This window comes from Pipra filicauda, unplaced genomic scaffold (genome assembly GCF_003945595.2).
Source record: "Pipra filicauda isolate LSUMZ 115617 unplaced genomic scaffold, ASM394559v2 scaffold206_size1356665_pilon, whole genome shotgun sequence".
NCBI classification, from domain to species: Eukaryota; Metazoa; Chordata; class Aves; order Passeriformes; family Pipridae; genus Pipra; species Pipra filicauda.
In genome coordinates this window covers 836,874-863,672 of record NW_024104317.1, presented here as the reverse complement: position 1 = coordinate 863,672, position 26,799 = coordinate 836,874, and the positions used below count along the sequence as shown (strand labels likewise).

General features: G+C 36.8%; 1 protein-coding gene across 3 annotated transcripts in view; it reads right to left on the bottom strand.

The window, feature by feature from the left end:
• ATP13A3 (ATPase 13A3) overlaps window positions 1–26,799 on the bottom strand; it is a 57,450-nt gene that overhangs the window by 9,417 nt on the left and 21,234 nt on the right. For all 3 annotated transcript variants that reach the window (XM_039380887.1, XM_039380886.1, XM_039380888.1), the window contains 30 exons: window positions 26,354–26,447; window positions 24,290–24,463; window positions 23,354–23,524; window positions 22,969–23,039; window positions 20,279–20,359; window positions 19,868–19,937; window positions 18,886–19,020; window positions 18,027–18,099; window positions 17,158–17,289; window positions 15,982–16,161; window positions 12,939–13,096; window positions 12,086–12,274; window positions 11,125–11,186; window positions 10,370–10,520; window positions 10,165–10,281; window positions 9,124–9,141; window positions 8,881–9,034; window positions 8,675–8,795; window positions 7,397–7,521; window positions 6,347–6,525; window positions 5,763–5,885; window positions 5,601–5,680; window positions 4,896–4,938; window positions 4,695–4,804; window positions 3,742–3,838; window positions 2,982–3,054; window positions 1,991–2,168; window positions 1,139–1,326; window positions 617–705; window positions 363–443 (listed from right to left, as the gene is read on the bottom strand). In XM_039380887.1, coding sequence (XP_039236821.1) covers window positions 363–443; window positions 617–705; window positions 1,139–1,326; window positions 1,991–2,168; window positions 2,982–3,054; window positions 3,742–3,838; window positions 4,695–4,804; window positions 4,896–4,938; window positions 5,601–5,680; window positions 5,763–5,885; window positions 6,347–6,525; window positions 7,397–7,521; window positions 8,675–8,795; window positions 8,881–9,034; window positions 9,124–9,141; window positions 10,165–10,281; window positions 10,370–10,520; window positions 11,125–11,186; window positions 12,086–12,274; window positions 12,939–13,096; window positions 15,982–16,161; window positions 17,158–17,289; window positions 18,027–18,099; window positions 18,886–19,020; window positions 19,868–19,937; window positions 20,279–20,359; window positions 22,969–23,039; window positions 23,354–23,524; window positions 24,290–24,463; window positions 26,354–26,404 — 3,474 coding nt within the window. In that variant the 5' untranslated portion in view covers window positions 26,405–26,447. The remainder of the gene's footprint in view (window positions 1–362; window positions 444–616; window positions 706–1,138; window positions 1,327–1,990; window positions 2,169–2,981; window positions 3,055–3,741; window positions 3,839–4,694; window positions 4,805–4,895; window positions 4,939–5,600; window positions 5,681–5,762; window positions 5,886–6,346; window positions 6,526–7,396; window positions 7,522–8,674; window positions 8,796–8,880; window positions 9,035–9,123; window positions 9,142–10,164; window positions 10,282–10,369; window positions 10,521–11,124; window positions 11,187–12,085; window positions 12,275–12,938; window positions 13,097–15,981; window positions 16,162–17,157; window positions 17,290–18,026; window positions 18,100–18,885; window positions 19,021–19,867; window positions 19,938–20,278; window positions 20,360–22,968; window positions 23,040–23,353; window positions 23,525–24,289; window positions 24,464–26,353; window positions 26,448–26,799) is intronic.

The window sequence follows — 26,799 nt, the reverse complement described above, 5'->3', positions numbered from 1 at the left end:
TGAAGGTGGGTTGCCCTAAGGATTTTATGTAATCCTTTAGTATGTTATTATTCTGAAGTAACACAGCAAATAAATGAAATAAATAAATAATTTTCTATTAAATTAATATTTTTCTATGAAATAGTTCAACTCTTAAGTATTTCAACTCCTCTCCCCCTTTTTTCTAATTAACAAAAAAAGGTTTTAAAATTATGCTTTTAACACAGAAAACCTTGACACCTTAAATCTAGCCTACGAGGCCATTTTTAGATATATACACACAGCAGCCACTTACACTGGCATACTGTGAAGAGAGATCTTCTAAACAAAAGATTTACATGCACACTTAGCAGAGAAGCATTTCCTCCATTTGAATTTCTTACCTCCACCAGCACAGATACAATTGCATTGATGATAACGATGCTGAGAATTTTCAGGCGCCACTCATTTGGCACACACACGAGCTGAGAAAAGAAGTTGCCAGAGGTTAGTAAATCACATGCCAAGTAAACACTCATTCACAACAGGCTCAGAGTTATAAATTCTCCCCTCCCCACCCAGTGACGTGAAGTTACAGCTCTAAAGGAGTCACGCTTGTCCCAAAAGCAGCCAGTTATCCTAGGAAGCAGACTCTTACCTCAAGAAATGCGTCAATAGAGTCTACAGGATGCAACATGATGAAAAATATGAAGACATAAAGAACTATCACAGATATAACAAACAGAACTGTAAAAGAAGAAAAAATATTTTAATTGGACCATCCCATAATCAGAGTTTTAGGCAGTTTTTCCATGTATCATGGGTTCATTACTTCCTGGAAATAACCTCTTTTCTCCCTCTAAACCCCTTCCAGGCAAATTTTGGCAATATACTAGTCATTTCGATAGCCATAAAGAGACAGAAGGCCTCACTCTCTCACTGGCTCACTTGTGGAGTTGAAACGTATATACACATATATTACTACAAAGAAAGCAAGTATTAACACAAATTCCTCCCTACAGTTTAATATTTCCCTATTTCTAGCTCTGATTATCAGAGGATAACTGCATTATATTCTCTTAGCAACACTACTGCTAATGAAGTGTCAAAACAGAATTGTAAACAAGAGCAGTCACTTGAGAGTTTTATTTGGAACTGTATATACTAAGAAAGGACTTACAATTTTTGTAGCATGGTTGTCTGAAGGGTTTTCCTTTAGAAAAGACAATTGCCACTATGAGGTACTGAAAGCTGGATATAAAAAACAAAGTTGTGTTTTCATAATTTTTAATGTAATGTTCATCATGAAGAGTCTCATTCCCATGGCGTGCAGAGCTGTTGTTCATGATGTCCAGTACATTACATGCACTACAATATAAAAAAAGTTAAATACTGAGTTATGGAAAAGATGCAAAAAGGCCTACTTACTTACAAAGGTAAAATGACAGAACAAATTGCAACAGTGGCAAAAAAAAGCTTATCCCTGAGAACATATTACAGGTAGTGAGACTCAAAACTGTGGCAGGGAGGCAGCAATTTTTGTAAATTCAGAGCTTCGAATTCTTTCATGCTGCCAGCTTGTACATTTACTACATTAACTGTTTAGAACTATTACCATAGATAGTCTTTAAAGACGGGTAAGAAAATATTGCTATCTTAAAAAAACCATTAAAATACCTCTTCATTTTCAAAAACATAAACTTGATTTATGGTAACTCTAACAGGAAAACAAAGCTTTATAATATAAAAGAGTTAAAATAGATCTGAACCATTAATTTCAAATCTCTGTCTCAACAGTCTCAAAGTTGAGGAGTCTTTAGACCCTGTTGTATGGCTCTGACATAATTTTGCTTTTCAGCCACTGGGCAACTCCCATGTTATCAGTATGCTTTTCACAAAAAAATCAGCAGACTAACAAGCTGCCACAGAGAAGCTTTATTTACAAAGTCCCCAAAGTGGGGCGAGGGAGAGTAACTATTGCTTATAGTTTTCCAATCACTACTGTATCCTTCAGAGCCACTGAAACACTTACTCAGAGTCCTCTGTCCAAGGTTCATACCAGGACTGCTGTTTGACCCAAAAGAACCCAATGGTTTGGAAAGCAAGGCAGATGATGATCTGAGACAAAACGGAACACAGAAGTGGACCTGAGATAAGACCTGATGGAGGCCTTCGGGCAACAAGTTCTGTCCAAGCAGGGTTCAGACTCACTGTAAAGAGAATGAAAAACAAATGACATCATTATGGTTTTCAAGAGTTACCCTGCTCATATTCTGTGGAATTAGAATGGCTTGCTCATGACATCACTTCAAAAATTAGTCCAGAACTGCAAACGCGAAACCACCTTGAAAAGATTATGCAGCCCTAGAATAATACCACAGTGCCTTCTACAGGCTGGTTCCCCAGCAGCACAGCATAGCAGGGGACAATAGCAGCCATGAGACTTAAGGAATTAGTAGTGTCTGGCCAAATTCCCTTTGTCTGGCACAAGGACTTACAACTCATCTCACTTTTGGACTGCCATTGCTTCAAAGAATAGATTTCTATTAAACTTGAAAGTGGAATTCTACTGTTAGCCAGTGAACTGAGTGCAAGGCTCATACATGGAATCAAATGCTTCACTAGGTAATACTTTAACATTTTGTGGACAGAAGTTCAACTAAAAATGCAAGAAATCTAAACTTTTGAGAAAGATGATATTGGAACATCTCCTGGCTTGATTCCAAAAACAGTTTCATCATATCAGTAAAGATTAATGACTTCCTGTACTGTGAAGAATTACTTCTCTAAGGTCATGCCCACAACCTACTTCTTGTATGAGGACATTTCACAAATTTCAGATTAATCTAGCTCAGTATACAGTGGTGGTTTGGGTTTTTTTAATGCATATACTGTAGTAGTCATAACATCTTCACTGTATGTCACAGCGCTCACTCAAACATGTAATTAGATATTGAAAAAAATCTGACCAAGCAAAAACTGGTTCACAGAAGCCAGCAATGGTAATTCAGCACAATACTTACTAGTGAAGACAACCACCAAAATGATTGCTAAATCAATGAAGAGAAACTGGAAGTCTCCCAAATTGCTCAGGATCTAGAGAGAAATCACAAGTGAAATATTGGTAACTGCTTCACACCCAGAAAAATTTACAGTGACACTCTTACAGACTTAATTCTTTAAATTTCACTCTATAAACAAGACAGTCTCCTGTCAAACTGGCTTCCTTTACCTTCAGGAAATTCACAGAACAATTCCTGAACTATCAAGGTATGAACCAATTTCCTTTTCAAGATGCACAAGTTATTTGTAATTGCAATTTGTTTGTAATCATATTAGTGAATCTTACAAAGAAACGATAACTTAGGCTTGCAGTTCTCTAAACATCATAACATTACTATGTAGTCATGTAGTTGTCAAAATTTCCACCTCAAAGGTCCCTTAGTACCCTGAACCTTTAATTTACCCAGAATACAATTAAAATTCAGGATTTTTACTACATGCTATATTCTGAATCCAATCATATTAACAGGAAATACTCCATTTCACTTTTCTCCCTTCCGAATTCAATACTTGCAATTTCTTTCCTAAATATATACTACAATATACTTTGTACAGTTAATACAAAAAACCTCAAAATACTAACAATACTTCTAGTCCAAATATAGTTTTAGAATGCATGTGTTGTACTCAAAGAGACCTGCAACAATTTGTATGAAGTATCTATCAATTTCAAATCTCTGAATTATGCTGACACTGCTTAAGCACTTAGAGAATACTTACAGAATATAGCAGAGTAACACTGATGTACTGGATAATGCTGTATAATGCCATGAATTTAAACACACAGAAGGAAGTTATTAAAGCAGCACGGCCTTCCCTGTCAAAACAGATGCAATCATGTAACTACAAAGCTTTCTGTGCAAGCAGTTAAGTCCAGGAAAATGTTAGCTGCAATTAAACACACCAGCAAACCCTCTGAGGGACATTAGGTTGCAGAAATACAGAGAAATTGGAGTCAGAACAGTAAGTACACTCCCATCAACATCAAAGTTGTGAGCACGTCTTCTGAACTGAGCCGCCACCTAACCTCAGTCTTCTTTGGACTTCATGTGGTTTTCCAACAGAGGTTTTAAAATTAAGGTTTTAAAAAGGTTTGTTTGCAAAAGCATTTATGAAGCATTAGTTTACTACATGGACTGAATGAACATGCAGTCAGCCACAGAGTTGCTGATTTCAGAAATGTTTCTGATAATGCATTACTTCATTAGTTCCACGCAGATTTCTAGGTTTTTCTTTGGCTGACCTTTATCTGAAATCATTACCTAACTTCCAATTCTAAAGTCAAAAATTGGCCAAACTCTATTTAGAAAATTAGTATTCTACTTTGTATAGTGCTGAGCAATTATCTGAAGAATTTTACTGCTGCAATTACACACAGCCTTTATGGAAACTAGTGTAGTCACTAAGACATGAAATTAAAGACTAATGTGTAGAAGCTCACTCATGCTCCGAAATATTAACTTTACATGGACAAAGGAGTTTATAACAAAATATTAAATCACGCTATGGCAAGCCTTTGCTCAGAGTACTTTCAGTAAAGAAACAGAACCACTAAAAATGTGTGGCTTGTTCTTTAATTCAAACTGGCCTCCTACAGCATCAAACATATACTAATCTAGGGCACGCAAAATGAGTTACACAGACACATTTAAGTTCACAGTAAGAGGCATTACCTGATCAGCTTTGGCACGCAGGAAATACTGGGTGTCCTGGAAGTGAATGGTGATGCCACAGAAGCCTCAAGTTCAGACAGAGATATACCACCATGTGCCCTCTTCAGCGCCTGCCAGTTAACATTAAATAGAGACCATTATAAAACTTGCTTTCAGCTGTACAGTTTAACTGAATTGTATGGAAAATGAAAATATACTTACGCCACAGTCATTTGCTCCATCTCCACACATGCCCACATAGTAACTGTAAAAACCAAACAGACATCAGCATTTCCTAACCATGGTACCTTTAGCTTATTTCATTAAATACTTCTATATTATTGTGAGTTATTCAAGGTTTGCATAACAATGGGCTATCATTAATGCTGAAAACAACTACTGTTGCCGTTATAAATAAAAGGAAGTAGACAGAAAAGTAACATGACTATGGCAGGCCAGTCAAACCAATAATGGCTTAATTAGCCCTCTATCATCCCGAGGTGGTCTAAAGCATCTTTGCTCTAGGCAAAGGCACTTCAGAACTGCAAGGCCCAACACCAACACAGTCACATACTGACCAATGTGAACGGAAGTCATCCCGATAATACTTCTGTAATACACAGGAGACATTTGATGGGTTTATTAAACCAAGCAACTGCATTTACAAAATGTTAGTCAGTTTATGAACATATTCCTCATTTAAAACTGAATGAACAGCGTGAAACTTTCCCAACTAGCCAGCAGATGGTACTACTCTCATTCCTGCTCAGCTAACAGGCTGATTTACCAACCCAAGGAAGTTCTGTTAGTTCTATTAGCCCAACCTTTTTCTTCTGGCAGAACAGCTAGCAGCATGCACAACTTTTGTCTCCTATCACACCAAACACTGTCAACCCTCCCACTTTCTATGCTTAAGCAAATACTTACTCTACATTTTGTAAAGCTTCCACCAACTGAGTTTTCTGATCAGGCGCCATGCGGGCAAACACAGTGCCGTGTAACACAAGCTGGAAGACAGAAGATTTCTTAATCTCACAGGGCAAAGTCTGCTCACCATCAAAAGTGCCCACACTCAAGTAAAATGCTCACCTTGGGTACCAGGTCCTGAAAATGCTCCAAAATCACTGCAAATGACTTCCCATTCATTGCAAAATGGTATTTTGTCATCTGGAGATCCTCAAGGCTTTCATGGACCAATTTAACTGGAATATCCTATCAAAAGTAGTTTAATACTCCAGCTGTAATGTATTTACACAGATACCTTGTCATTTCAAACTACAACTCAGGAGTATTCCTAGAGATCCCACACAAGAGGAGGTTTCTATGAATGTTACTTGAAAGAAAACGTCATACAATGAAAACTTTTACTTAGCAATAAGAAAATGTGGTTTAATGTTTCAACTACAAGCAGCTAGAGCAGTCTTAACAGATTGAAATGTTGGGAAAAAAATCTGTCTTCTGCACAACTAAAATGTCCAAAATATCACAGTTGAAAAACTACTCCCTCTGCTGCTTTACTGCTCTTTGGTATTTGAAGATCTGAAAGTCAACTAGTACATCTATTCTGATTTGACCTTAACAGCAGATTTACTATTTAACGGAATAACATAAAAAGCAACTCAACAGTAAAACTAACTGCTTACACTCTAAGGGCATAAAAAGGGTCATGTTACCTCTGAGTTTATGGCTGGTGATGAACTAGTGCATTTTGCGAGGGTATCTGCATAATGCCAGTTGATCCTGGCAGCCTGCCCATCCTTTGGAGGTAGTGCTTCAGCAATAATGACCTTATCCTGAGGTAGAATCATTCCACAGTCTCTGGCCACAGAGATAGCAGTTAACATGTTATCCCCTGTTAAACAATTGCATTTAGAGGGTTTCAGTTAGAAAATAATCAATATCATACAGTGATATTCCACGTAAGAGAAAAGCTAACAAAGACGGTCTAGAACTAGGAGCAGGACTGCCTAATGTACCAGGGGGCAACCTGAGGACAAACCAAGCCTACAGACAACATTCAAAGCCTAGCTCAGTAAACCCCTCCTCTATAAACTTCGTGTGCTGCTTTGAGCCATAAAGATCTCTTACTAATCAAATCTTAGTATATGGGGAAAGTCAGGCAGAAAACATGTGGTCATTTAAAATACTGCTTTTTAAACAGTCACAGAACATGCAAACACAGAGTTGTATTGCTAGCCTAGCACAACATTCCAAAGCTGCAATACTTGTGATTTAAAAAACAAACACATGTATTGTGTGGAACACTGAGCACAGACGCTTTGCACACCTACGGGGACATAACTCTTTCTCCCCCAAAAAATTCAATACAAAGTGACTTTTCATAATATAAATCAAAATGGTAAGGACTGTCAGGACATCAAGTTCAACCTCCTGCTCAAAGGAGGATCAGTCATAAAATTAGACCAGGACTTTCCCTTAGTCTGATTTGAAAGACCTCTAAAGGTTTTCACCCTTCAATTCAGTATAAAGCAGCTTGTGTATGGAGCTAGGGAGAGGAAGCTACGAAGCAGAACTAAAGCCTCTTCTGGTTTCTGATCTCTGACTTACCAAAGCAACTTGAACAAGTTTCTAAAGTTCCCCCTTGCTACAAACACAGTGTAATCCCAGCCTACTGACACTATTTGACCTCATACACTATAATTAAAAGAAGATCAAAAAGGGATGGCTTTTTATCTTCTGAGTATGAATGTTTACATGCTAACCTGTAACCATGACAGTGCGAATGTTGGCTTTATGCAAATCTTCAAGTACAGCAGGGGTTTCTTGCTTTAACTTGTTTTGCATTATAATTAACCCCATAAAATCCATGTTGCTTTCAATAGCATCTCTGATGAAAAGGAGACAAGGAAGAAAACATTAGAAGAGTTACAATTATTAGATGTAGCTTCAAAAGCCTGATTTTCTGAAAAAGGGAAAGAAAAGGGAAATGTGTATTTTTAACCATGAAGTGAATAATTTGCTTTATAAAAAGTGACCTGAGATGTATCATCACAATCATTTATACTTATTCCCCTTGTTTTAGTTGAAAACCAGTATGAGAAAATGTTGTTTCATCTCAAGCACAATTTTTAGTTTCTTCCACATGAACTCTTTTTAAAGGAAATTACAGTCTCGAAAAGGCTATTGCTAGAAAACATCCTCTGAAGCTAACTGCATTGACAGCCAAATTTTAAGATATGTTTAGAGTTCACATCTCTATTTTCTGAATTAGCTGAGCCTTAACATAAAAGCTACCAAATTATGTTATCAAAGCTAGTAAGACTAATAGACACTAGCTAATTAAGTAAAGAAACTAATTAACCTTGGTTTACATGAAAAAGTCAGTGTATTTACAGGTCTTGGGTATTCTACTGCTACTGTAGATTTTCACACTTGAAATTGGAAAACACCTTTCTCTGCTTTGTGTGTGTATGCTTTGCAAACTCTTCATCTTTGTACACAAAGCTGATACAAAAGAACACAGTCAAAGCTGGCATTTTCATAGCTGTGCTACACTTTCAAACTCTGTGGGAAAGATAGCACTGTCCACAAAACTAAGACTAGCTGAAAAACAATCAACAGGAAATACTACTCTTTGAAGGAAGAAACCTATCTACCTTCCAAACCTTTCTGACAAGTCCTGCAATGACAAAATAGACATGCTGACATGATATAAGTCTGTGCAAGAAACAAAGAAATCAGATGAGATTTTCTGCCACGATAGTGCAAATAAAACACCACAAAAAATAACATTACAGTTTGTTTCCAGCTTTAAAGATGTGCCTCTGAATTCACTTCCCTGCAGAAAACACTTCTTTATCCTAAATTTCTGTTTATTGTCCAGGGCACAATTAAAGGCTGCGCAGAACTATATATGTCAAGATAGAAGAAAGCTAAAGAAGAGTAGTAATTGATTTAAACAAAAATACACATTACATATTAATCCAAAGCATGCAGCTTTTAAAGCCTGTTACTTATTAAAAAAGTGAAGTCATTCTTACCTATTAATAGTCTGGACTTTGTGCCATGTAAGCTTAGACTCCAATTTTCTGTGAGCAAGAGCAATAACTCGGAAGCCTTGCTTAGTGTATTCTTCCAGGACATGCTCAAAGTCAACAGGAACTTTAAAAAGGTCAAGTTTAGAGTTATTAAAATATTCGTATTACAGCTGAGCTACACAAGAAATAAAAATAGTTTGTTCCTTTACCTGTTTCCTGCTTACACAAGCTGGCAATCACTTCTGGGGCACCTTTCATGTAAGCATCCATCCTCTTCTCCCCTAGAACTCTTGCTATTACACACATACGCTGCAAAACTGAGGAAAATGGGAATTGGCGCACGATTCCAATCTCATAACCAGTCTGTGTCACACAGGAAGGAAGGAAAAGAGTTACATCCACATACATTCTAACAAAAATAGGCAGGTGCTTAATTGAAAAAGCACACTTACCGAAAGCTCAAACAATTCCTGAAAAAAAGAAAAAACACATTCACTGTAAATATTAATTTTAAAGTGTTTCTTCAGCTACAAACTATTTCAACATAAATCAGTAAATGAACCTGCACAGCATTCTTGATACTGTCCCACTGTATTTTCAATGGATATCATAAAAGCTGAATATAAATACACTGCATCTGTTTAGTACTCTTTAAGTGAGACATAGTAGAACTTTAGGCCTTGATTTCTTGACTAGAATTTGCAAAACCTCTCACAGTCCAACCTGTGTCTGTTTAGCCTATGTAAATGACTAAAGTACTACAGTGTTTCAGAATGAGACCACAGTTATTGAGTATATCTCCAAAATTTCATGTAAAAAGTTTCAAGAACATTCACATGTCAACTATTGCACAGTAATTACTGCTGTGCATGTACACTGAGTTCTGAACAAAATAAAGACACTTCTATCTACTACACGTTACAACTCACACAGATGAACTGACTTGTTATACCCTCCCACTACCCTGCTCTGTGGTAATCTGGATATACAATCAGTCATATGCTTGAATTTCCCTTCCTGAAGTATTAAAAAGCACTAAAAATACGGGTAGAACAAACTTTTAAATCTGCCAAGTACGTCTTCTTGTTTTTAACTCAGAACTTAACAGATCTCTAAGGTACAACAGTGGCAAGAATTCCATGCCATGCAGTGACATTAACAAACCATTGTTTTAACTGAAACTGCAAGGTGAGCAAACCTAAGGCACTTCACTAGCACAGTAAGAATTTGGTAACAATACTAATATTAAAAGGCATAAGCTCAAAAAGCATTACTGTACTTTATAACCAGTTTGTAAGCCAGTAATGCTGACACTCAGTTTGCTCACCTTGAAACTGGCCTATACTGAACCACTACCTTCAACAACAGTTTAAACATGTTTCTTCTATCTATCAGTTCTGATCCCATTCCAATTTTATCAGCCAGAATCACAACATACAGCAAAATGTATTTGCTTAACTTTAACTCAAACCAATTGTTTTGAATTTTTATACCATTTCTTGATCTGTTGCTTGTTTGGATTCTGGGGAAAGTTGTTTTGAAGGTCGAACCACTGTTGGCATGATTCGATTATGAAGGGCTGTTTCCTCTTCAGTTGCTTCTTCTAAAATCTGTATTTAAAAAAAATCAACTAATTTATACATTCATTAACTTTTACTTTCTTGTAATGTGATTTTCAGGGAAAAAAAGGGCACTTACCCATCCTATTGCTTCAAACATCTTCAAATCAAGTGGATCCCCAGAAAGTACCCCTTCAATTTTTGTAAGGGAGTGACAAGTTGCCATGCAAGCAACAAACTCGGACTTCTGCAAGCTCTCACTGCAAGCCCTCTCTTCCGGCAAAAGGAAACTGAAACAATGAAGTAATAATATACTTAGCACTATAATTATTTATTATGAGCCAATTCAAAAGGTTTGTTTAGATTAACAGAAGAAAATTGACTGCATAAGTCTCTTCACTCTTGTTTTCACACATCACAGAAAACAAATTAAGACTCTGGGCTGGAATCTTCAGAAACCATCACAACTTCTACCTCCTTCAAACACTCCACTTCAAATACTCATTCACTATCTAGTTTGATACCCCATAAAAAGGCTTCTTATCACTTTGTCGTTAACTCAATTAGCGAAGCTCATTCATTTTAGCAGACCAAAAAGTCATCACTTAGAAGGACAGGATTAAGGAAACATGCAACAGTTGAACTGCAACAATTTTGCTGTATGAACCTAATAAGGTCTCAGACTTTAACAAAGAAAATTCCTCCTCAGCTTCCTAAGGGAGTTACAACTTGAATTACACCTAAGCCATAGTTTCAGTGGCATTCCTACAGCTCATTACAGAAACACAAGCACATATCAGATCACACTTAATTTTCTATTCTATTCTATTCTGCTGAAGCCATTACAGCACAACTGAGTATCACATTTGCTATCAGCTCTGAGCTCACCCTTACCGAGCATTTTCCACCCGTTGAATTCCCCAAAGATCCAAGCCATCCTCAGTGAGTGTGCCAGTCTGCAAAACAGACCAAGGGGCATGGTAAGAAAAAGCCTTCAGAAACAAATTATCCTCAGGTAAAGCAAAAATTAACAGCTATTTAGCCAAATTACACCTGAACGACATATTTTCTTTCAAATTCATTTACAAATCAAGCCTTCAGGACAAAAGATAGCGTATCTCCCTTGCTTTTTGCTGGTAACTAAGTTCCAAATCCACTAAATAACTTCAAAAAAAGTTCAAGGCAATCATGCCCCTTGCTAGAGACAGGACAATGAAACAGATCCTTAAAATGCAAAGATGATAGCTCAATATCTCAATATTCAGAGACCAGGAACAAAGGAAAATAGGTACTGACCCTTAGTAGTACTTTCTTACATAGCTAAACCAGTAACTGGAATATATTTACAAGGGAAATAATAAATTTAGTGTGGGTACTTATTATTTGAGATAAAATCTAAGGAGGAAAATAAATTTTATTTAGGAAATAACCAAAAGCAAAGAATTCTGGCTAGAGACATTACTGTCTTTCACTCATGTTTTTATTAAGGAATAATGACAAAGTACGCTGTCTTGGCTTTTCATTGAAATGAATGAAAACAAGAAACAAGTCTGACTTCACACTTCAATTTTTCAGAAGCTTGTGTACTAAATAAAGCTCTTAATAAACCTCAACTCCCACATTTCTGGGGTGCCAGTAGTAAGCTGGGAGTTGGGAGTCTTGAGATAAGAAAGCATCTCTATTATAACTACTTTTTAGAGAAGAATAAATTAGGAGAGTTACTAGAGGGCAAACACTGAATACCTGGAAGCTAAGAGATAAAAAATGACCTAACTTATACGAAAAGTAATTTTCCTTTTTTGTCTATACAAATTCCCATTTGTAAGACATGGCAAAGTTCCAAAGTTTACCTAACCTTATCAAAACACACAAGATTCAGCTGGCCACAAATATTTATCCTCTGTGGGCTGATGCAGAAGATGCCAATTTTCTTCAGCCTTCTTTGTGCATAAACGATGCCAGCAGTCATGGCAGCAGGGAGTGCTGGAGGCACCGTGATAGTGATAATGTCAAGAGACTCGATGATGATGGTATGGGCTGGAACCTGCAACAAAGCTCAGAGTTAATGAACAAGATCTCACTGCTTAAAAGATTCACTATGCCACTGAAGTGTTACCAAGAGCAAAGCCCAGTACAGCGTGTTCTGGATTGCCCAGACATTTCGCACAATCTTCACCCACCATCAGCAACCACACTAATCCGGTCCTAAATTATCCACAACCCATAACTTCACATTTCCACTTTTCCCTCTGAAAATATATTACTTTAAAATAGTAACTGAATAATGACGAACTTTGAGAGGGGAACGAAAACCCAACAAACCAAAAAAACTTACAGTTATCAGGTTATCAGTTACCAATTTCTCGATAAGGATTTTTTTGCTCGCAGCATGCTTTAGATGTGCTGTATCCTATTTCTTCCAACTAGATATCAGTCAGATGGCAATCTTACGTATAACAAAGATAAAAATCTAGTAGCTGGGTCAACAGAAATTGAGGTAAACTCAAGTTTCTCTGTAATATATACAAATTCTGCTTCTGTGATGCATTTTGTTCTCAGTAACCCTGTTTTTCTCATTCTATTGATACAAAATAAAGCAAAGAAATTTTCACTTAATCAAATTGTTTCTCAGCATCTGAAGTGTGTTGGAAGTCATAGTCAACCCTTTTCTAAAATAAGGCAGTTCTGGACCAGAAATTAAAACATACCTCATTTAAGATGCTATTGACAACTGTGTAAAGAAATCCAATGCCTGCCACCACCACCAGAGACAGAAGAAACAAATAGGCATCTCTGTAGAGCTTAAAATCAGTTGGCTTTGGATAAAGTATGGAACGAACAAGCTGTCCTTTAGCAGTACTAAAGCCTAGAAATAAAAAGCAGTTAGTTACTAAAAGTATAAACAACAGCAAAGTTATTCAAATATACTAAAAACCTCAATAAAACCCTTAAGCTACTAATTTCATTATGACTGTTTCTCAATATCCAGTAACAGATGTTTTGCAATACTGTAATTAAGGTGCTTCAAAAATGTACGTGCACATCATACTAAGTGCTTTTCTCCTATGGCAAGGACATGAGCTGATGCAAACAAACCCTTTTTCTGAAGCAGCAGTAAACCCTCACATGGTTTGGCATGGCAGAGTTTGTTGTACTGCATTTTGTCCCTCACAGTTGGTATATTTATTGTCTAATTAAGCCAGTTCTTGCAAAAAGAAAATGAAGTTATTTTTGGAGTCCAACATCACATACGTAAATGGAAAGTCGCTGTAATTTCCTTGACAGCCAGAACGAAAGATTCAGAAACAAACTGCAGCGCAGAGAGTCATCTTTTGGAGAAATCCACCTCTTGATCACATTTTGACACCTAAACTAGCTGACTACCCTTCTAAGGGTCTTACAGTCAAACAACCAATAGATACTCCAAGATCTTCCTTGAACCTTCGCCTCAACCTGTGAAGAAGCCAACGCCAGGGCCCAATTTTGTATGCCTGAAACATTTTCTATCTGCTTAGACTTCAAAGTCTATTACTACAACCTCAACATCAATGTCAGGTCTTCTGGCATTAGTGACAGCTACTCAGTCTGCAAGCCACCACAAAAAAGGCTGAGCCCTCCACCCCGATATGTGGCATACAAGATTCTACCAGAACAAAGCATCTACTGCATCAGTCTTAAAGTGGATCAGCTCATTGCAAGAGGAACAAGGCATGAAGCCTCCAGGCTTTGAATTTGCTACTGCAGAACACAAACCACAGGCCTGTTCAGAGAAGTTCAGCATGTCTGTATGTACTTAGTCATAAATGCTTTGTAATTTAATAGTACTCAACAAAAAAATAAGAACTACTTTTGATTTTTTTAATGGTTTTGCAGAAGGTTCTGTAGCCACATAGGCTACAACACATCAGGGTAAAACAGTAAAAGAAAAGAAAAATGTGGTGTCCTTGAGAACACACTGGACATGCAGTGAACAATTCTGTTCTCTAAAACAAAATAACCAATTTTAAATTATTTACAATTTAAGCCACAATGACATACATACTAACATATTCATGAACTGAGTTTCAGAACAAAAAAAATGAATACATTTAGCTCATCAGTATTTTATGTGTATTTCAGCTGTAACATCAAACGTGTCATGTTAAAGGCTTAACTTGAAGAGTACTGTGAGTACAGTCCCAGCAGATCCATCATATATCCTGGTTTATGACAAGATTAGGACTACATGCCTTTGCACACAAACAGATGGAGTTCTGCTCTCTCAGAATTCTTTTAAGGACTACATTTTCTATTATCTTCAATTTGAGCCATCACCCTCCCTCAGATAAAAGGATCTTTACTTGTCTGTCACTATGCAAGGGTTACTTTTGTTCTTACTATCAAATATCTTAGGAACAAGAAGCTACAAGTGCTGTGACATCTATCCAGTTCTGTGGAGAGGGAAATTCTCTACTTGCCTAAAAGTTGTCCCTGCAAACCAGACAGAAGAACAAAGGATTTTTATATCACTTTGCTCCTCTCTCTATATATAGTCATAGCAGGAAAAGCATACTTGTCCATATGTAAAACCTGAACAAAGTCCACAGAGCTCAATTCATCCTGTTTACAACAGGAGCCAACTCACTGTCACAGGCAAAGAGCAGACTAAAAACATGACTTCAGATGTCAGAGGAGTAGGACTCAGCATGTTGGAAGCAGCTACAATTCTCCTTGTAAGGGTATTGGTATCAAACTTCAAAAGGGTATTGGTATCAAACTTCAAAAAAAAGTGTTATCCTTCCTGCAGAGCAGAAGGAATACACCTCCAGCAGCTCAGTTCATTTCTGTTGCTGTTGGGGATCACCCAGCTGTATGTGCACTTCAGGCTGCACTCATGAAATTTCTTATTTAAGAAACAAAACAAGTTGAGATGGACATTATTAAAGGGCAGATGTGTTCAAGGGAAGAGAAATATTTCTTTGAAAAAAAAGACTAATAAAAGCCCCTAGAAATATATCAATGAGTTCAGTGTAAAAAAAAAAAAAATCAGAATATTTACTGCTAAAATAGACTAACAGAAGGTCAAGAGAAGACACCAGAGAAAGAGGTTAATTAGGATGAAGTAATTTGGTGGAAAACTTGCTTTAACTAGCAGTCTAGTCAAAATTTTCTTCTATTCAATTCTATTGTATCTTGGATTGTAGCTTGCGTTCATTTATGTTGTACTAATTTTCCTAAGATGATCTTTGTAAAGCAGAATCCCACAACTATGTTAGCCTGTGCAATTGTTTTTAGTAAAACATCTGTATTATTTAACCCCAAATCCCTTACATATTAGTATGAATAAGCATTTCTGTAGACAGAGAGATGAAACTAATTTTTCTACACAAATGCCATGTGCTTTGACAAAACTGTGGGTAAAGAAGAACATTTGGCACTGTCGAAGACTCCACTAAAATCAGCTATTCCCCACTACCCCCCAATCTGATGGTATGTCAAACCTTTTCCGCATAGTTCAACCAACACACCACAGAAGACATCTAAAGGGCCTGAAAATGCATTCAAATACATTTTAAATTGATGCTGAAGACTGATCCCTTTCTTGCTTGTCACTGATACTCTCCAGACCATCTAGTTCCATCACTGTTTTAAGACATTTATCAAGTTAGTTGGGGCACACTCCTTTATCCAAGCTTAGCAGTATCAGCCAGTTGACATACACCTACAAAAGGGAGTAGTACATTAACAAGTGACAAACTTAGCAATCAGTACCTGTTCTCACTACCAGAGCCTTGACCAACTCTCCAGTGTAGAACCGGGTTTGAATGACATTGGTTCCACAGAACAGAGTGTGCCGTTTGTGCACTTCAGGACTGTAGAGTTCATCTCCCATTGCTTTTGGATATTCTGAAGGATTCGGCAGATTAATCTTTGTGACAGGAACACTTTCACCTTAAATGGAAGAAGAGTCTCTAAGCAAGATCAAAGAAGGACATTTTATCCTTCACAACTACAAGTAACACAATATAATCTCACTTCGCCAGCACAGAGGCAGATTATGGGAGCAATCTTCCTTCCAGCATTTTATTAGGTAGTCTCTCACCTCTTAGCCTCAGCTCACCAGATTTCTTACCCAAATGCTATTTATTTAACTCTATTCCTTATTCACCAATACAGCTTTTGTGCCTCTTACTTCAAATTACATAGTTGTAAAATACAGTTCATTGAAATAAACAGGACAAGCTTCCTTATCTTGCTGAAAAGCATCACCCCATCTTTACTCAGAAAAATCAGAAGCTGAAGAAAATTACTCTCGGCTCCTTCGGTGACCAAGTGCACTCAAGCTAGGGCTGCAATCCATTTTTATCAGTTGCTAGCAGCAGCAAGAGGCTCAAGTATATTCAAAAAAATTGAACATGATAAAACACAATCTCTGAACTACAGTCCTCTAAAGGCTGTCAGTTTGGGCAGATTATCCTAGGAATAATACAAAGTCCATCCTACTCACTGATGTGTTCTTCAAACACATCAGGTCCCTGGTTTCAGCGTATGCAGGCACAACTTGAGATAATGATTTGTGGTTTTAAATACAATTCTATTCACTACCTTCATTCTTGGAAGAAGCTAAGAAGTTTGGGCAAAAATTTTCTGAAGAAGCAATGCTGTAGAATTCAAACTGCACTGAGAACATCAAGTGAAAAGGCAGGAAGGCAAACTATCACAAAGAAATCTTTTCAATAAGAAACCATACTTGGACTGCCAAACAGCACCAGGTTGCTGTTGCAGATAAGCAGAACACAAGTATGTACGTATTTAGGAGTATGTGTAATTGCAAGAACAGACACATTTCAAGCAAAATAAACATATCCGCTTCTGCTAGTACATACTGCAAGTAAAGCAGGAACACAAGTATAAACTAATACATTTAGCCATGCAAGCTTACTTTACCTGTTAGCATACTTTCATTTACAATGCAAGTACCACTGAGAAGTACTGCATCACAGGGCATAATTGTCCCATTAGATGGAATCAACATGGTATCTCCAGGCACTAGGTCGGTGGAAAGGATTTCTTCTATTTCTGAGAATTAAAACACAAAAAAGTTTACTTGAAAATAGCCACCACCTACAAAATCTGATAAAGATCCTCACAGCCAAGATCCAGGTGGTGACAATTAAGATTACATTTCATTAATGGCATGAAATGATTTTAAAAATATACAGAAAAAGCCATTGATAAGCCCAATTCCATCACAAACACATGACTATAGTTCATCATAACAAATGAAAGGAATCAAGCTTGTACAAGAGATATTAACAATTAACTAGTGTCACTTCAGTAAAAAGACACGAGTCCAACACAAATGTATGTCTTACAAAACAACATCACACACCACAAACCAACCAACTTTAACTGCTGTGGTATCCAAATGAGCAAAAGTCCAGAAACCAACGTGCAGCCCTTGCTGGGTAATAAACTGTAATGGAGACCCAATGCATGCACATCTTTAAGTCAAGAAAGAAACTACAATGAAAGTTGTTACGTAAGTGGAATGGTAGAGAACGAGAAACAGGAAGAGGACAAGCACCTAACCTAGAACAAACCTGATGCTCACTAAAAATACCATCCAGAAGGCTAATCCCAAACAGATTATGCTATCTACATTCCACTCTGCAACTTCTCCTTTTCCCATGCAATTTTGCTAAGAAACTCATGCATTTCAATCTGGTCAAAGAAAGAACAGATGCACACTCACTTTACACTCACACTTTATGAACAACTTAAATTCAACCTTTCAAACCACCCACGAAATTTACCTTGGTTTCCTCTGCAGACAGAAACCCTTACAATGCTGTGAGCTGCTACCATGTCATGTAACATAACATATTGCTGCAAAGGGAAGAAAAGATTGTTATTGAAAAGCATAGCTTGTCGTCGTCTTCTTCTAAATGTACATTCTAGCTCTACAAGTAGAAGCGATGAGATTCTGTAATAACATTCTTTAACAACAAACATTCTCTTTAACATAATTTAGAAAACTTATGGGCAAATAAAATTTGAGTGCCTCAACCTGTACAGGTTCCTACTTCAAACAGCACTCTGGAAGCAAATATATGCTGTCATGCAAAACATTATAAAAACATTTGGTCATTCACATACAAAACAGAAAGCTGCAGTAGTTGTATGAACTTGAATTAAGGTAAGAGGGCCTTTTTCCCCCCTCTGGTCTGAATTCAGAGATTGCAGTTTAAGGATGATTACTACTTTGATTTCCATCAGCTACAGCTAAGTCTACAAAGAAAACTGAATGACCAATTTAACACATCCACACGTTACACCGGTGCTCAGCTCTGTTGGGCTTTTTCAAACAGAAGCAAATAATGCAAGACAGAATCCTCTGTCAAATACAATTTAGTACATAAACTTGTGTCCAGGTTTTATTTAAGTAGGGTGGTGTTTCTGTTACCTGAAGCCAACCTACTGATTCATCACCATGAAAAGTTAGCAACACTCTCAAAGAAAACTGTAAATCCAAATTCTTTCAGCTCAAAAAGGGAAAACGTGTAACAATATTCTACCTGTATAACTCTGAAAAATTCTTTAAGATTTGTAGGCAATTTCACAGTAAAATAAGGCAATCAGTAAAAACCCAAAAAGATGCATCTTTGAACTTACCTTTCTAATGGTGTAGAGTGAGCTAACAATGGATATTACAGACATGATCACAATTGCTAATGCATAGTAGTGATACTCATCAGTGATCCACAATATCACACTGAACAACTGGAAAATGTAAAAAGGGTTGAGAACCTAGAAGAGTGACAGAACATTAGAGTTACACCAACAGGTCACATGGGTTCTCCATCAGAAGAAAGTCAGAATTATCATCCTCCATGAAGCAGACAAACATTTCAATTCTTTATACATAATTTTTGTCTGTTCTGCCAAGCTGATCCCACTTTTCCACTACTTCCTTGACCTCTTGAAAGCACAGTTCTCACTAAAATAATACACAAATGCAGATTTTGAAGACTGTATGCATTTTCCCCTACACTTCAAAGCAAAATGACAGGAACATCTGATGCACTTTCAGTGATAATTCTTAAATGAATTGAGATGTTATTTTCTATTTCTTATTAATGAATGCACTGATACCTCAAGTTCTTACTCTGTTATTTCAGGTTGGAGAGTTTCTTTGTTCAAAATTCTATTGTGCATTATTACAGCACATAGATAACAAGCCAGTTATTCAAATCCATCTAACACAAAGACAATGGAACCAATCCAACAGAAGTATAAACAACACCACATATGTTGTAATATATGATACCTGGGCTCCTCATGGAGAACACTGTCATTTAATGTCTTAAATTAACTAAAAAAATTAAATAAGGTGCTGACCCTTTCCAAGAATTCTGACACGTTTTCTAAAGTCCTTGCTAAGGCATCAGGTTGTGAACTCTGAAGAGTTTACAGCTCAGGCCTCTTAGAGCCTTAGCTCAAAGGAGAGATGAAGAGCTCAATAAAAATCATCCATATAATTTTGCTCTACAGTGCTGGGCTCTGGGGAAAGGTTTCCAATAGTCAACAGTCACTGCACTTACAGTAACTTTTCAATTATATAGTTTTTTTCTTTAATTTGTTAAAAAGATCTTACCTCCTTAACCAGAAGCTTAAAAATGGAAGGCACTTTCACAGCAATTTCATTTATTCCATAGAATGCTTTTCTGTATTAAAAAAGAAAAATAGAAAAAAAAAGATGAGATTTTTATTAGGAGTCTTACTGATGTGAAAGTAATTCCACTAATATGGGAAAGTATAACATATTGCTAAATCTGTGGCACCTTTAATGTATCATATTGTTTCAAAAGGTGTTTATCAGAAAACATTCACACAGTGAGATGTTCCAATACAAAGACAATTATTTTATACTTCAATTTAAGCTGTAACTTAATTCTAGGTTCTTTCATAACAAGACTGCTCACTCTATTGCCTTCTAGTCTTGTTAGTACTCTGAGCACACATAATGGAACAAAAACAATTCTCAGCTCAAATACTGTAATATTACCTGTAATCATGCATTTCCTTTGTCAGTCCTGTGCTGTGTTCATTGTGAATTGCAGAGCAGAATGTAGATTCATCTAGACCTCTGAGTAAAGGAAAAAGTAAATGAGTTATTTAAGAAACCTGATATTTATAAGTAAATCTGAGTAACTCAAAAGAGTTAGGTCTTTGCCAAGAGGTGCACTGTATTATAAAATAACCAAGTCTATGTTTTAAGCTGGTTTTGTCAGAACTGCAGTTACCAATGAAACATTAACAGCAGATTTTTTGTTGGCATGTCTTACTCTGCAGGATAGTCATACCTATTTCAAGCAAAAATGAGACACACTTAAAAAAATGAAGTAAAATACTTGCATAACTAGTACTCAAAGACCTCTAAAAAGTGAGCAATCAATATGCATTAATATTTCTTTAAATTATCTTCATTTGATTCTAAGCAGTACTGGAAGTATTTTAGAAATAATTATTAGTCAATTTATTAAATAAATCTGTACCACAGCTACTTTGCAGCATCTTGTTATCAAAATGCTGTCCATGACCAGGAAAAGTACAGTCTACATTTTCAGTTCTTTCTTAACACCAGAAGACTCATCTTCACAGGACTTTTCTACATGCTGTGAAAGCGAATGCTGTACTTTAGAAGACCTGCAGATAAGCAAGCACATCTGAAACATCATTATGTTTGCACTTATGGGATCATTTTAACTACCAAACTCAGTAAATCAGACAGTATCATGCCCAATATCCAGCCATTTTCTCATGGACATACTTTGGATGCACAGGAAAATATTACCTTCTAGCAGGATGTTCTCTGCTTTTTACAGTACTGGTACAGACTGAATTCCCAGGGCATTAAAAAAAAGAAATCCCTGTGTGCACACAATTTATTACATAAAGCATTCATCAACCCACTCAGAGACTCAGTTGACACTAGCTAAAACAAAACAGACAGCCAAGGTCAGAGTTGCATCCTCTTTGGCTTTGTGACCAAGTCTGATTTAGTTTAAGAACAATTACACTTGCATTTCCTGTGTTTAAAAACAGTGATCTTAATATGATGGTAATATAAAAACAATTACATGAAACTCAAGCTCTCATAACTGAATTAGTTGCCCAAGAAATCTTAATTTGCCTCCCTTCTGTGTTGTGCTACATCTTTCATTATGTACTCAAACTGTTCTGTCCCTGGGTACTTGTATAAGCAGCTGCAGAGAGTGAATCCTCTCCATGATGCAGGACTGTGCTTAGATCACAAGTACAAGTGTGTTGCTTGCCTTACAGATTTTACTTTAAAGGCCTTTATCTCATATACTCTCTCTTCTCGAGTATTAACTTGATTCTCTACCATGTTATTAGGTAATACCAACTTTTGGTTTATACACATAAACTGAAGAGCAGAATAGGAAAATGTATCTTGGTAAAGGACAAACTTTTAAGACTTCTTTTCAGATTATTTATCATTCATAAGCTCAGCTATTATTTTGCATGTGGTATCCAGTACTTCACTAAATGACCATTCACTTTAGAGAAAAGTTGTAGGAAACTGGCACTTTTATCTGACCTTGTGAAAAAGTGATTTAGTGCTCTAACAATATCCAGAGTGTCTCAGATCCAGCTCTTTCTCCTCTTTATTATTCAATAGCTAAATAACGATGTCCAGCTCAGCTACTGTACCTGACTAAACAAGTGGTCAGGCTCAGCCATGGCTAATACATCAAACAAATGAAAGTTTGGCTTATCAGCAAGAATGTGATTGAATAAATGCTCACATAACTTCACAGGCATATCTGAGATTTTTTTCCGGGGCTTATAAATTGACTGAGTTATCACAAGAACATCAAAAGGCACAGTCAAACAGCCAACAAATGCCAAGTTTCAAGTCAGTGCTTTAATGCTAAGGAACAACATTTTTTTCTAAACACATGGAGTCATATGATTTTTTTCCAATACCTGTTCTTAACATACAAGTAAAGTTTCTTAATCTCATCTGTGGGAAATGTTCCCTTTGAACAGTTTAATTTAGGAACACTATAGGCATGAAAACAGGACTTTGTAATGCAAAATGACAAGTGTCACTACCTGCACCACTGTAATTCATGGGAAGCTTAACATAAAAAATGCATACAAAGTTTTTAACTATTTACACATGAACTGAGACATTTCCACCCTCCTAGAGGAGGATTGCTCAGTTTTGTAAATGCTTGTGTTATGATCATTTCTTTAAATTGTTTTAATTGCTGATAACTTTCCATTTCATTTGCAGCAGACCTACACCAAGATGAGCAACAACATATTTGGTGAATTCCCCTTCTCCATTTGGGTCCAGCTCAGCAGCAACACAAAAAATGTAATTTATTCCATCAGAAGCAAACTTTTTGAGAGTTTACAGAAGTACAACTACTATCTATAAACAGGTGCTCTGATTTTCAAATAGCACTCCAAGAACAGGCAAAAAGCCTGCAGAGGCATGCAGCCTGTCACCCTGCAGGAATCATGCTTGATCAAGGCAGATCAAACAAACACCTTTCTTCCAAACTCACACCGACTTAAAATCTCCCTGTGCTCACTCTGGTTCAAACAAAGACTCAGTGACCTAAAACAGCTGCTCAGAATATGACACCAATTTTCAGCATGTTCTATTGTACCTTTTAAAAAATGTTTGAAGCACAACACAAAAGCAAAAAGTATTCTTACCGTACAACATCAAAATTTTGAACTGAATCATTCCAAAAATACTTCACACTGTGATGCGTGAAATAACGAATCTGCAAAGGCAACAGACACAGATATTAAACTGGCACCACTTAACACCTCTCTTCTGACTGACTTTATTCTAGGCAGTGACAGTAAGTGAATGTAGAAAAGCTTCACTGAAAAGCAAATACTTTTCTTTCAACATAATCTTTCAAACATTCCAGAGTTTCCAGTAAAAGGTTATTGAGAAGATTTGTGTTCCACCCAAAGAATGAGTTAGCCTTCTAGACAAAAGTAGAAGCTCACGTGTGCTGTACTGTGTTTACTCTCAGCAGTACTTGAGATACTTGATAATTAGCAACCACAGTATTGCAGGTGTACTTACAGGCAAATATTTTTTCAAATCGTTTTTATTCTCTTCTGCAGCAGATTCACAGAAATGAACAGCATGGCCATTTGAAACCTTGTGTACTATAGGGTTAGGATTCTGTAAAGGATTGGCTCCCAAAGAAGGCATAACGCGAACCTTTGCACAAAACCATATCTTGAATTCATCCTTAAAAAGAGGGGGGGAAATGAGTTAGTTGAAACAGCATTTAAACAGCATTTAACTACAACAACTGTAGCAAAATGTGTCAACTGCAGATAAAAGATTAGCAGAGCCCACCCATAATTACAGAACATATCCCCAGCATCAGCTACCTTAAGAATAATTTTCTTTCCACAATTCTAAAAGCATATTTTTTGCAACAAAAGATCTCTTTTTGTAAGCAATGAGTCTTGGTACCTGAAGGTTGACAAATTCGGGCCTTCACAATTACTCTGTAGTTGGAGGAACTATGGGGATTGCTGCACCCACCCCACACCTTCTGATAACTGAGGACTAAACACAAGATCATAACCAGGGACTACACACAGCAATTGTGCAGGGAAAAAAATGTCTTGAAATCAAACCACACCGGGGTCAACAGTTACACCTTATTTCAACAAATATATCTTTGCTGAACAACGGAGGGGAAACCTGCAAACCACATTATCAGTTTATATGAAAAAGGTATCTGTTCTGTAACTTTTGATGACAACAGCATTCATGTATTTAATTCTTAAAATGGAAAGCTAAAGACTTTCTTTGTGCTATGTCAGCTGCAAACAGCTGTCAGTCTTCCCATACAGGCAGCAAACCTACATACAGCACCAAGGAGCAACAATTCTGCCGTGCTGTAAAACACAACCATGTCTGCACTGCAGGCAAGGATTTGTGTATTCCAGCAAGCAGGAAGAGGGATGCCAAAGAACTGCAAACCGGGAGAAGCAGACTTACAGTTGTTCTCAGCAGAACCACTTCACAGTCCTTGAGCGTAGTCCTTTTGCACGTTGCTTTCACACGCCACTGAGGCATCCAGTAGAGGAGGAGGAGAAGAAACCCACCAGAACAGATCACTCCTACAGTAACTAGCACCAACTTCCAGCGACATAGATCATAGCCATAGATCTCCTGCATGGAAGCAGAAACAAGTAACAATGACCCTCTTAACTACTCTGGCTCGGGATGCCAACACTAATTTTTCATAGCATGCAGTGCTTAAAGAAAATCAAATTTCAAAGCCATTTTCTCTTCTTGCTTTTCTGGGGAAAGGAAAGATTTAAAAACATTTAGTACATGGTGGAGTGGCAGCAAAAAGGAACACTGTTTTGCTCGGTTAGAAATACAAACATCAGTAAAAGCTTGACAGAGGCAGATCACCCACACTGTGCAAAACATTTCACTGCAGGACCTGGCTCCTCTGCACTGCTCCCTAAGGACTGAGGCTGCAACACAACCTGCCTTAACTCTCAGTGAACGACATTTTTGACTATGACACAGCACAGGTCACTAAGCATTTAAGAGCAAAAGCATGTGGTTTTGTCAAATGCTGATTTTACAACATTAGCATTTGATTAGCTATCATATACACTTTTTAACTACTGCTGCAGCTGAATTTCATACTTTCTAAACAAACCTGTAAATACATTTATCAAGCACTACTTTTAGTGGTTTATTTCGCCTGCCATTTAACAAGAAATGCTACATTATAAACTGCAAGTCACACTCAAAGGTTCTGTAACTTCCACCAGCTACAAAAATCCTCTTCTCCCACTAAAAAACCTCAAAGTATTCAGTGTGCAAGCACCAACTTAACTTGATGACAGCCAGGAAAAGAAAATAATTTAGTGACTTACTGGATGCTGTGTTACATTCCTGAGTTTCACATTACATCATTAGATTATATTTCCTGCTGTAAAAGGGCAATGAAGTTTCCCATTGAGTCCCACCCATTGTTCACATTGACATCAACTTTTTTGCAAATTTTTTTTTTACTTTTCATTAAACAGTATTAGAAGTTGTTTAAACTCCTTCCCTAACAAAAGGCTTTTCAAAAAATTTGTTTTGCCACCTTCTCAGCTGACAAAAAAGTAGAGAGAAACCCCATTCTCTGTTACCCCCAAAACAATTCTTAGCAATAAAAATAGGAGGGTGAAAGACAGTGGGAGAAGTTAATGCCTCTTTTTAGGGCAAAATTAAATTATTTCCTCCAAAAAGCAATTATTTGAGTGATCAGGCCATAAGCATCTCCTGTTTGCGATGTATTTGATTATTCTCTGTATTAGAGCTGTCTGGTGAAGAGCAACTTTTCCCAGCTGTGTGCACAAGGATGGAATAAAGACTTTAATTCACAGAAACCTATCATTTCTTAAAAAAAAAATAAAATCCCTATATACTCAAATGGACTAGAAATTTAAAAGTCAGCTTCTGGTATTTTCCTGTCAAAGCCTATTGCTGCATCTTCCGGGACAAACGGTAAGAGGTATCATCGCTCCAGTAGGAAGCAAAGTTTACATGCTACCAAATACCCACAAAAGTTCTTGTCAGGTGCTCAGAAGTGGGTCTTATCTGCATAAATAAAAATATGCAAGAGTATGCAAAGTACAGTCATGTTATGAAGCATTAGCCTGTTTTAAATGATAAGAAAAAAGCTCCAGGATTTGGAGATTAAAAAAAAAACAACAAACAAAACCAACCAACCACCACCAAAAAAACCCACAACCCACTTCTTTTCCATTTTCATTTTAAAGAAGAAATATTAAGTACCAAAATGTGTTATCTATTGGACTAGTGACCTCAACCAGCATCCAAAACCTTTGCAAAGGCTTTCACAAAAACCTGTCCTATCCCAAGACTAGATTTCTTAATAACAAAAAATATTATCACAGATAACCTTATAAAATTGATACATTATTAATACTGAGACAGTCCATTTCCTGATGTAATATGCCCACTTTAGACAGAAAACTCTGAAAATGTGTTTCTTTCATTGTATAAAAATAGATGTACAGAATTCATTACCATCTCATCTTCCTCTGCTTTATTGACATATTTCTTTTCTTCTTTCTCCATGTTTAGTATGATATGGAACTTCTCGACTTGAGATATGGAAGACCTTCAACAACAAAAGAATTAAAAATTGATGCAACATCACTGATCTTATACCTAAGTTTGAGGTTGTTTCAAGTTAACTTTCTGTAAGTGCATACACATATATAAAACACTGACAACTATTAATATAGATCTTAAATTTGCACTGTTACTAGTTTCCAGAAGTAATGATCCAAGAAGCTCTATAAAGCTTTAAAATTGAACACAGGATGAATATAAGTGAAATACTGCAGAAACAGCAGGCTTGGAAAGAGGGGGAGGAAGCTTGTATCAATTTCACTAACATTCTACATGCAGTAAGCAGTTTTTGGTACATTCTACAAGCTTCATGATGGAAATGTAAATTAAACTTGTAA